The following is a 12,251-nucleotide window of genomic DNA, read 5'->3' as shown; positions in this document are numbered from 1 at the left end:
ACACGATCAATAAAAATGCTGTTAACTCTTTTCAAGAAAGGATATCCCCTTTTTTTGTTAGTGCCGTGAAATATTTGAAGACATTAAAATGTTTTTTTCAACATTAACAACGGAATATCGGGTAATCTTGTACTATTATCTAATAACATAAAAATAAATAGGGATACCTTTGTCCGAGTGATAGTATATGTATGTAGAAAAAAAAATATTTTTATCTATATGTGACAGGTGCCGTGCAAGTGTAAGTGAATTTATGGCTGTTACCTGCGGATTTGTCTGGTTTTCTGAGATAAAATATAATAATAATGTATCAATTCTCAGCGCCATCTAGTTCCAAGCTAAACGATAAAGCAGAATACAAACAATTGTACTTATGAATAAAAATAAAAAAGATTTATTAAATCATATCATTGCCATTATTAAACCATAATCATGATTTACTTACATTATTTACAGTCAATTGACCAACCTCCCTCCGATTTCATAAATGGTCATATTTTTATAATTTACAAATTAGTGTTTTAATATTGTACATAAAAATTAAATGTAATTTTGCAAATTCTAAGAACCTTTTACCACTAGAAAACAACCTACTCGGTACTTTACAGTAAGTATAAATTAAAATTTAAGTATTATATTATATTTATTAAAAAAAATTGGTTATATTAATGGTGCCCATATTCAGGGTGGTCTTATTGGGGTTTGAATCATGAGTAATATACCCCTGGAACGAATACATCTATTCCGCATTCGTTTTCCAAATAGATCTCCTAGATGGCGCTGTGCAAAAAGTAAAACGCGCTATGAAGTTGTTTTCGCGTAATGGTATAACATAATATGCAATTGTAATCTTCAGCTTGTTTGCCATTCAATAATTATTGAATGATAATTATTTATAATTTTTGGTACTCGGTATTACACTGAGTAATAAATACTTAAAAACTTCTTATGTTAGTTCGTTTTAGATGTATATTTATTTATTAATTTAAATAAAATTTAACGATAAATATGGCAGTGATGTATAATATTATGATATATTATTTCTTTATTAAAATTATACAATAATTATTAATATCACAATGTATTTCTTGATTATTAATTAAAAATTCAGATTAATCTATAAAATCATCTCTGGAATAGTAATAAAGTTTTGATTGCGGATTTATTCCATATCTCAACTTGACAAAATTATAAAATATATGTTCATATTACATAATGTCACAACCATAGGTCTGGTAATATAATTAATTAACTATATGCTTACAAAGTAAGTATACTTATTATAATAAATATAGATAACTTTCGGAATCTACCTAGAGGAAGTAACACGACTGCCCTACTTAAAAACTGAACCCAAAACAACTTTCACCTTTCCCTGAAGAAAAAGAAGCTACAAAACTAACGTCCCTGAACTGAGTAAATGGCGTGAGAAAAAAGTAATTTTCATTCATAAAACCATTTTCTTAGAAGCACTAGACGGGGATGGAAGTATCGAGACTACATAGCACTGTCCCACTCACACCCACTCATTTTTAATGCACTTTCTCCCGAACAGTTTCTTTTATATCTCTTTTTAAGACTGCAGGCTTGAGCATCTTTAGTTTAGTGTTTAAATGCTTGTGAACTCACAAGTGCGTTGGCATTCTAAAATATAAAATTTGAAATAAGAACATTTTTGCCGCCTTAATTTTTTAGCACAGAGCAACTAATGCTACTATTAGTTGCTCTGTGCTAAAAATATAGTTATAATAGTTGGCAGTCCCGTTATGACAATTTAGTAGTAGTAGTGGTATATTTTATCCACAAGTGGATAGGCAAAGGTACGAGACCATACAGCCTAATCTTCAGTAGTATTATGACAATTTAATCAAAATAGAAACTATGTAATAACCTGTAATGATTAAATATATTTTTTTTTTTAATTTTTGCTAGACAAGGAGTGCTAGCAGAATTTAAAAAAATATATATTTTTAAGAAATGTAAGTACTTACATGTCATAGATTAATGATCGTCAACAAATATACACGCGGACGAAATTGCACTTAACTCTAAATTAATCTATGGATAAATTTGAAGCTGCTTTAGCGGTTTAGCACACTACTTTACTGTTCATGGTCGCGGGTTCGATTCCTCGCACAGTACTAAAATTTGTCTTCAATAATATGATTGTATCTGTCTTGGTGTTTTCTACCTATATAATATATTATATTTACAAAAATTATATAAGTATTTATATCAGTTGTCTAGTACCCATAATACAATCTTTGCTTACCTTACTTACGAAGTGTGAATTGTCCAGGGTTATTATTATTATTATTTGCTTGCTTTAAACAGATTTATAAAAAAAAATAACGCGATGACACGACATTAGCGACATTAAGTGCAGTCAATAAAGTACTATTTAAATAAACCAATCAGTTGTAAACAATTTTGAATATGGATCGTGTATCGACACATTTTAATCCTTTGAGTGGCACTCCACGTTGAAAGGGATTCCACCCGTGTCTTTGTGTGATTTAATTTATTGTCATCATGCACCGGTTGAGAATGTTCTACATATTTTTTATGTCACTATTTCAATGCGTGAAAAATGGGGTAAACCGTTACAATGTACAACATTTGAAGTTTGCTCAGTATTATATTAATTGGGTCGATAAGACCACTGCAGCAAAATGGGGTTAAGTTATTTTATTTATTAAGAAAGTACAGCGTATTAATTAGTACATTTTAGGTAGATAATGTTCTTATAACATACTTATGAGGTACTAGCTTTTGCCCGCGGTCTCGCTCGTGTTAATTTATCCCCTTAAGGGTGGACTTTATCAAAATCCTTTCTTAGGGGATGCCTACGTCATAGTAGATTTATGCATGCAAAGTCTCAGTCCGATCGGTTTAAAATTGACAAAGTTTCATACAAACTTTCAACCAGTAATTTATCCCCTTGGGGGTAGAATTAATCAAAATCCTTTCTTAGCGGATGCCTACGTCATAACATCTACCCGCATACCAAATTTCAGCCCGATTCGTCCAGTGGTTTGGGCTGTGCGTTGATAGATCATTATGTCAGTCACCTTTGAGTTATATATATTTAGATATGAGATTTCGTTTACATATATTTCATTGTATAATAATAATATACATATATGTACAAGGAATTATTTCTTCAAATAATAGTATCATGCATGAAATGACAAATTTTATTGCTCGTTATATCGTTTAAATTAAAAAAAATAAGTAATGTGTTGTATGTGTATCGAATCAAACAACGTTTGGATGACAACTGATTTATTTAACTAATAGACCTACCTTCAAGTTCTACAATAATAGTTATATGTTAATGTACAACATACCCACTACATCTTCCTTCTACAATAATAAAGTTATATTCACTAGACATTTTTTTTTTTTTTTTTATGTAAATTAGGAATACACTGTATACAATGTGGCTACAAATATTTATTAAACATACAAACTATTAACTATCCCATATTTTTATTAAAATCTTATTATTTTAGAATCAAATAGTTATTAAACATGTTTTAGAATCAACTGTAATCAATGAGCTGTAGTATAACTATAATATTAGACTAAGCATTGATGAAATAACAATATGTATGAATTTAATTAATTTGAATTGATGCATGCAACACATTATAATCAACACTTGCTTTCTTTTTTTTTTTTTTTACGATAATCTACTGTATGCACACAGATGAATCAGTATTCATAATTAGGGCTACCTAATATGTTGAAGGTATATATGTATGTATTATTACGCATCTTGTATATTTCTATTGACAAACAAATCGTTCGGGTGACCTTACTACGCGGCCGCTGCTCGTAGTTTTTACCTGTGCCTGAACACCCTGAGTATTGTCCTCCTGAGTTTTGGCCTCGTTGCCGTGTCCCGTTACGCGAAAGGATGAACTCGTTGATGGCACCGTCTCACTATCGTCCCAATCTAAATACTTACTATAATAATTATTCTCTTTACGATTTATTACGCAATCGCTTTTCGAATTAGGTAATTTTAAAATATCCGTACGGTTTCTACGGTACCTTCCACCATTTTCAGTTTCCAACCAGTATGAACGATTACCATGCTCTTGTTTTTTAACCTTGGCCTTTACCCATACATTTTTCTGCCTCATGCGTACGTTTTCGTGGGGATACACTGGCACTAAATTTCGTGTACCACGGTCATAATACTTTTTGCCTTTTTTAATATTATTTAATCTATATTTAAAGTTATCATTATAAGAAACTGGATTGGATTCTAACAACTTATCGGTAGTAGGTAGCTTGGTTTTCAATCGGCGGTTCATTAATAACTGTGCTGGTGAATAAACCTCCCCTGTAATTGGTGTATTTCTAAAATTAAGTAACGCTAAATGCCAGTCTTCACCATTTTCGTGAGATTTAAGTAATAATGTTTTTATAGTTCGTACATTACGCTCTGCGAGACCATTTGACCTGGGATAAAGTGGCGAGCTAGTCACGTGATTGAATTCCCAAGACTTAGAAAAATTACAAAATTCTTGTGACGTAAATTGGGTGCCGTTATCAGTAACAAGTTTTTCCGGTATTCCAAAGCGACTAAAAATATCTTTCATGACATGTATAACCGATGAACTGAATAAGTTAGGTATCTGTGTAACTTCTAAAAATTTTGAGTAGTAATCTACGACTAACAAATAGTATTTATTTTTGAACTCGAATATATCGGCCGCCACGATTTCCCAGGGTAGGCGAGGAATAGGATGTGGCACCAGCGGCTCGCGAGGGTTGGCCGCGCGGTGCCGTTGGCAAGTCTGACAGTTAAGTACCGCACGTTCAATGGCGGCAGACATACCCGGCCACCATATGACTTCACGCGCTCTTCTCTGACATTTTTCTACACCTAAATGTCCCTCGTGTATCCGGGATAACATTTCATTACGCAACGAATCTGGTATAATAACCCTATCCCCTTTGAATAAAATACTATTAACTACATGTATTTCATTGTGAACATTCCAAAAAGGTTTTATTAAAGAAGTTACATCTCTTTTGTTAGATGGCCAACCTGTAAAATAATAATCCGAAACTTTATTTAAGACCACGTCCTTTATTGATTCCTCTTTAATTTTATTTAACATTATAGAACTCGCCTCAACATTTTCATATAACGTGTTAACATGTATCATCACTTCATCATACGTTTCATCGTCATCCCTACTTCGATCCGTTGCCGCGCGAGATAGTGTATCGGCTATATATAATAATCTACCCGGTTTATATTTTAATTGTACGGAATAACGTTGCAGTTTTAATAGCATTCGTTGAAGCCGGACCGGAGTTTCATTCAATTGTTTTTTCAAAATGGCCTCTAACGGTTTGTGGTCACTCTCGATTGTAACCTTATCGTGTCCGTAAACGTATTGGTGAAACCTAAGGCATCCGAAAACTACGGCCAGCATTTCTTTTTCAATCTGTGCCCATCTCGACTCAGCCGGTGTAAGTGTGCGCGCCGCGTATGCTACCGGCTGCCCCCCCTGCAGTAAGCATGCACCCAGCCCGCGCGAACTGGCATCCACTGATACAGTAACCGGTTCGTGCGGAGAATAATAACGTAATACAGGGGCGCTGCTAATTTTATCTTTTAATAATCTAAATGATTTTTCATGTACCTCAAGCCATTCGAAAAGTATATTCTTTTTTAATAATTCGCGCAATGGAGATGCAATGTCTGAATAATTAGGTATAAATCGGGACAAATAATTAGTTACGCCTAAAAACCGTTCTAGTTCCTTTCTGTCTATAGGTGTTGGAATATCCAGTATAGCTTTGACCCTATTATTGTCTGGTTGCATCCCACTAGCACTAAATATATGACCTAAAAACGTTACTTGTTTTGAACCAAATAAACATTTTTCTTTATTAAATTTTACACCGTTTTCTTTAGCCCTACGAATTACCTCCCTTAATCGTGAGTCATGTTCCTCACGAGTTTTACCCCATATTAATAGGTCGTCTATGTAAACTTCGACACCCTCAATTTTAAATATTTTATACATTTCATTATGGAATATTTCCGGCGCTGAATTAATACCAAACGGCATTCTTAAAAATCTATACCTTCCGAACGGCGTGCTAAACGTACAAAGCTTAGAACTACAATCATCCAATTTTTGCATCCAAAAGCCCTTCTTAGCATCACATTTAGAGAAATACTTAGCTCCAGACAGATTACTAGCAATTTCGTCCAGTGTAGGCAGCAGAAATTGACTTCGTTTAATAGCTCTATTTAAATTCCTAGGATCCAAACATACACGTAATGACTTATCAGGCTTCTCTACTACTACAATATTCGATACCCAGTCGGTTGGGCCCTCTTCTTTAATTATTATATTTTGTTTTACCATGTTATCAAGTTCCTGTTTTAATCTAGGACGCAACTTAATAGGAATTTTACGGGTGGCATTTACCACGGGCGGTACGGTTTCGTCGATAACGATTCTACAAACAGCCGGCAAACAACCCATACCTTGAAAGACTGACTCATCAATGTACATACCGTTTACAGATAATTCATTAGACCGCAATATTAATTCTAAACATACACACGCCCTTAAACTTAATAAATTATTGCAGTTAACTTCTAACACATAAATTCTTTCTTTACAACTACGTTGTTTATATTGTATCATAGCATCGAAGTAACCAATCACGGGCAATTTATTTTTGCTTATTTCTCTTAATACTGTGGCACACTTACTAAGTTGACATTCCTTAAATCCTGCATTATTATAAGAAAATAAAGACATGACAGACGCATCGGCGCCACTATCTAATTTAAAGTATAAGTTTACACCATTCACTATAACATTTTCATACCACGACTCGTACTGTTTACACAAAGTGTCTATACTAATATTATACAATAACAACTCATTATTATCTTTGTACTCAGGGGTGTCAGTTACTTCTGTCACTTCATGTGTAAATTTTATTTTACAACATTTCGCGAAATGACCGATTTTATCACAACGATAACATCTGATTGAAAAAGCCGGACAGCGATCACTAACCTTGTGCAGTAAATTACATTTAGTACATACAGGTGAACCTGTATACCGGCCGCGGCCAGCCGCTCCGTTGTCACCGCTGCGCCACTGCGGTTGTAGTCCAAACGCGCGCCTCCCCGACGTAGCCAGCCTCCCATCACCGCCGCGAGTCCTGACATTAGCACCTGGGTTATACCACTGGCGTTGTGCTGAAGTAGTCCTCGTTTGCCTCGTCATCTGCTCCACACTGATGTTCGGTTGTCGACTGCAACACGCCGCTGCCTGTTCTGTAGCACGTTCCGCTGCACGACACCACTGTATTGCCTCATCCAAGGACATTGATGATTTTGCCAACAGTTTTTCTCTCATTTGGGCATCTTTAATTCCACGTATCAACTGAGTTAATATTAAACTGTTTTTTAATAATCCAAACTCACAATTCTTGCTTTTTATTTTTAAGGCACCAATAAATTTATCAAAATTATCTTCAGCTTGATATGTTTCGAAAAATATGTGCCGTTCGTAATTAACATTTTTCTTTGGGTCGCAGTGTTCACAAAACGTAATGCATAATTTTTCATAATCAAATTCAATATCCGATATATCTAGTTCTTCAAAAATTTCTCTTCCATATTTTCCAATAACATGCATGAAAAGTGCACACTTCTCCTTTGACGAAGCGGATTCTTTTCCAGAAGCAATTAAGAAACAATCGAATGCCATTTTCCATTCACGCCAATTGGTCGCCATATTCCCGTCTTGTTGCATCGGTGCCGGTTGTTGTATCGCCGTAAATAGGCTATCATCGCGCCTTAAACTCATCTTTTCACTTGTCATTATTCACACAAGATGACCATAAGCAAAACAATATTAATATTTTTTAACTTTACTAAAATTAGTTTTCACACCTGACACCATGTTGTATGTGTATCGAATCAAACAACGTTTGGATGACAACTGATTTATTTAACTAATAGACCTACCTTCAAGTTCTACAATAATAGTTATATGTTAATGTACAACATACCCACTACAAAACTATTCAAAAGTTCTTAAATGTAAATTTATTTTTAAAACTTATTTTCTTTTATTTCCCTTTTTTTGTAACGTTAATTTGCGTATGAATATTTTTCTCTTATCCTTTAAATTAATATAAACTTGGAATTACCTATTTTATTGAACACCTGTTACTATTTTAACTGCTTCTTTTTTTAGATAAATGGTCTATCTTTCTATCTATCATCACATAAAATTATATATTTTTTCTTTTATTATCTTAGATTTTTTTAGGAACTTTTTGTCATAATATGTTAATGCCAATCATTAAGATCAGCAGAGTTATAATAATTTAATTTAAGAGTTATAATAAATTACAGAGTTTAATAGTTAAATGTTAATGAACAGACAGATACATTTTATATTTGAAATATTGGTATGGATTCATAATAATATGTCATATCTGAAAAAAATATCTATATAAATATATTATCTGCGAAATTGTATGAATAGAAATAAAATACAAAACAATAATAGACGTTCCCAGAAGTATAGCAGTTATGAAGCCACAAGAATATGCATACGTGCCAAATAAAGATTTCCTATAAAAGAGGTTATAAATAAAACAGGATACCCGACCGTTGGATGTACAACTTATGACAGCGAAGTTCTGAAACCACTCCAAGAAGTCGGCAACTTTTACCAACAATATATTTGTCTGTTCGCCAACATTATGTTATACAAGGTGAGGACATGTTGGTAAGGAGGAGCGGATAGCGATTACCGTCTAGGAACTTGTAATTATATATTTTGAAGGCCCTTGTAATGTAACATTCTTCAGTAGAATAAATTTTCAAATTTCGAATTTGGCAATATTTAAGTACAATATTTCCGACTAAGGGATTACAAAACGAATACGATCCGTACTACTCTTTAATACAATCTTTAGTCGTTTGTGTATAATAAGCATCTCATTTCACTCACTAAGGAGCTTGGTGATTTTTACTTAGCCATTCACTTTTTTTAATAAATTGTATTTATGAAAGTTTGCGTAGAAGGTTTTTTGTTGGCAAGTCATCTGCCAATGTTACTAAATAATAATCAACTTTATTTCCTGAAGCTTAAATGACATTATATTGCTGTGCTATGAGAATCCTATCAATACTAATCTCAAAATCTATACCAAAATGACCGAACCAAGACTCGAATCTGGAAGCTTATTTATACAAACCGACATGTGAATTTACTACTGAAGTCACTTTTAGGTGAATGAAGATGATCTAAGTAACTTCCGTCTACGCTAACCTATAGTTACAATTTACAATCCGCTTCCTCTACCCGCTCCGCTAAGTATCTATAAACACAAGTCTTATCCGCGATAAGGCAAACAGACAAACATGAAGTCGCGCAACTCCACACTCTAAGTGTATACGTATAACTTTCTGTTTTGTGTGAAAAGTTCATCTTTGGCAACGAGTAGGTACGTTAGAAGTTATCTCTTCCATATCGTGTTATTTGAGATACTGATATTGTGTTGATACTAAATATATTATTCATAACAATATATTTAACTACTTTATGGGTGAGAATAGGTAATTAAAAAAAGGATTCAATACTCGATACTCAATATTTATAGCTTTCCATAAAGTTCATGTGTTTACAATTGTTAGGTCCGTATAGACTATCTTAGGGCACACAAAAATAACAAAATTATTGTTATAACAATTTATCTATACTTATCATTTATTTATACCATACTAGCGACTCGACCCGCCTTCGCATGGATGCATTACAAATATTTGAATTTCTCGGCAGGTCTATACTATAACGCGCATGTATTATACATATAAACCATCCTCTTGGATCACTCTATCTATTGCTGAAAACTGCATTAAAATCTGTTGCGTAATTTAAAAGATATAAGGGAACAGACAGCGGCAGCGACTATATAAAGATAATATTGTTATTTATATGCCATTAAAAAAATATTTGACAAAATCTAAATATTATATCTTATCATTTAAATTCTGTTTATTAAATAGTATTTCTTTCAGATATTTTACAAATAGGATAACTTTACTCTAAGTTTCTAAAGAAATTAATGGATATTTAATATTTTTTTAAGTAACATATTAATAATGATTTATCTATAAACCACCATTGCTCACTTAACGGCTTCATGTAGGTGCTCATAACTTTGTAAGTTTTGTATATATTAACATTACTTTTTTTACACTACGATGGTCGCATTCAACCGTATGGTCCATTTTTTTATTTACGGTTGCTGAAACACCATGGGTGTCACGTGCCCGCTGCCGACCCTTAAGAAAGCGCAATATACCCTTCTTGAAAAACTCCATGCTGTAATCGAGAATCCTCGGCAGGTAGTTCATTCCACAATCTAAGTGTACGAGGGAGGAAGCTCCTCTGTAACCGCCTGTCCGAGACCACTTTTAATTCCAGCGTGTGCGTGACGAATTCTCTTATAAATTAACTGTGTTAGTTTGGAATAAGTTTTGTTTGTAATCTGTGTGTTTAGTTTGTAATAGTTTGGAAGAAGAATTTCTCAAATCGGTGTACTGGTAACACAGTTTACTTACTTCATAACAAAATGCGTTTGATTTCATAATATTGGTATAGATAATTTAATATTTACGATATAGGCGTCGATCAATTAGGCAAAACTTTAATAATTAACATTACTAGTAAATTTTACAATCAATTTAATTATAGGTACGATTAATTTTTTTCTACCTTTTCGTTTTTGAAGATTAGGAATTAAATTGAATCTTAAGGTGAATTTAAGTTGAATCTTAAGTGACTCCATTGTAACTTTGATAAGTTCCTAAGTGTGTGAAATACTGAATCATTTTGGTTGAAAATCTAGATACTTATTTTATAATTAGATACAAATTATATAATAAACTTTCAAACAATAACTTGCATTTTGTTTAAAACTACGATAAAGTTCATAGTATAAAAACTTTAACACTTTTTGAATATAATCAGTAATAATACTATATAATTAGAACTAAAAGAATACAAATGTTTTATATACAATTATATATCCATATTTATAACTAAAATATTTACAAGTATCTGATTTGTTAAGTACATCAATTTCTTTTGCCAGTAATCAAACAAAGACACATACCTACATATCGTACTACGTACCTCATATCTTATGCTAACATCCAACAAAAACACAAATAATAACGCCACAAAGGAGTCGCTAGCTATATTGTATACTTACATGGATAGTATGTTAAATAAAATACGTCTTTTGGTTCCGAGTTCTTCCTACTTTCGTATGGGTGGCGTTTGACAAAACAACCATCCTCCCCTGGCATATGCGAGTAACACATTATCTATCACGAAATATGTTCGCATGCAATGGAGTCGATTCTAAATATTAATTCTAAAAATTTTGATATTCCGATTAGATATTATATTCTGTTTGTTCTTTTTTTTATTATGGACAGTAAAGTTTTATAGATAATATACTCATATTATCGTACCGTATCTATAAAACATATAGAGTATATTTTGTACAACATTATAGAGTATACTTTGTACAAAGTCTGCGTCATATATTATTCTAGCGAAATAGTTTTGTAAATTGTGTTTCAGTTCTAAGGTTGAATATAGCATTGAAATTACAGGATATGGGCAGATTATCGTATCACGAAATATGTTTACTAAAGATTTTAATACTCATTTGTGTTTTTCCATATATTATTATAGATATCGATATAGTAGGCTTTGTATAAGGTCATGGTTGGCCCTTGTAAAGCGGTTAACTCTGTCTCACGTAAGGTGTATTTAAGTTGAAGGGTGAGATATAGGACGTATAAAATCTTAGTCTGATATAGAATAGTAACGCGCTGACTGGCTATTTGTAGTAGATGACGACATTATATTAATTACGTATATATCTTACCATCAAGATGATGAAGCTCATTTCCCATTCAAGCCACATTACATTCAAGTTGCTATGTATTAAAAAATATAAATAAACTAAAAAACAAAAATTGTTAGACCTCAGATGGAAACCTGGAGGTTTTAGTGAAATCTCAAAATTCTCGGATACATTTATTTCAATAAATATTTCTTTTTGTTGGCTAAGAGTATTCATAACAAATTAATTTAAAAAAAGTAGAAAGTTCGTCAGGCAAGCTTGTTTGATAAAAAAATACGAATTTCGACTCC

At 32.7% G+C, this 12,251-nt stretch overlaps 1 protein-coding gene across 1 annotated transcript; it reads right to left on the bottom strand.

Annotated features, from left to right (window-relative positions):
• Positions 1-3,791: 3,791 nt before the first annotated feature.
• LOC131854568 (uncharacterized protein K02A2.6-like) lies at positions 3,792-7,883 on the bottom strand. The gene has a single exon (XM_059205686.1). It carries the CDS (start codon positions 7,881-7,883, stop codon positions 3,792-3,794), a length of 4,092 nt encoding a protein of 1,363 aa, XP_059061669.1.
• Between the last annotated feature and the right edge of the window lie 4,368 nt (positions 7,884-12,251).

Source organism: Achroia grisella, unplaced genomic scaffold (assembly GCF_030625045.1).
Source record: "Achroia grisella isolate CSIRO2021 unplaced genomic scaffold, CSIRO_AGI_Agris_v1 utg1239, whole genome shotgun sequence".
Taxonomy (NCBI): Eukaryota; Metazoa; Arthropoda; class Insecta; order Lepidoptera; family Pyralidae; genus Achroia; species Achroia grisella.
This window is presented reverse-complemented; position numbering and strand designations above follow the sequence as displayed.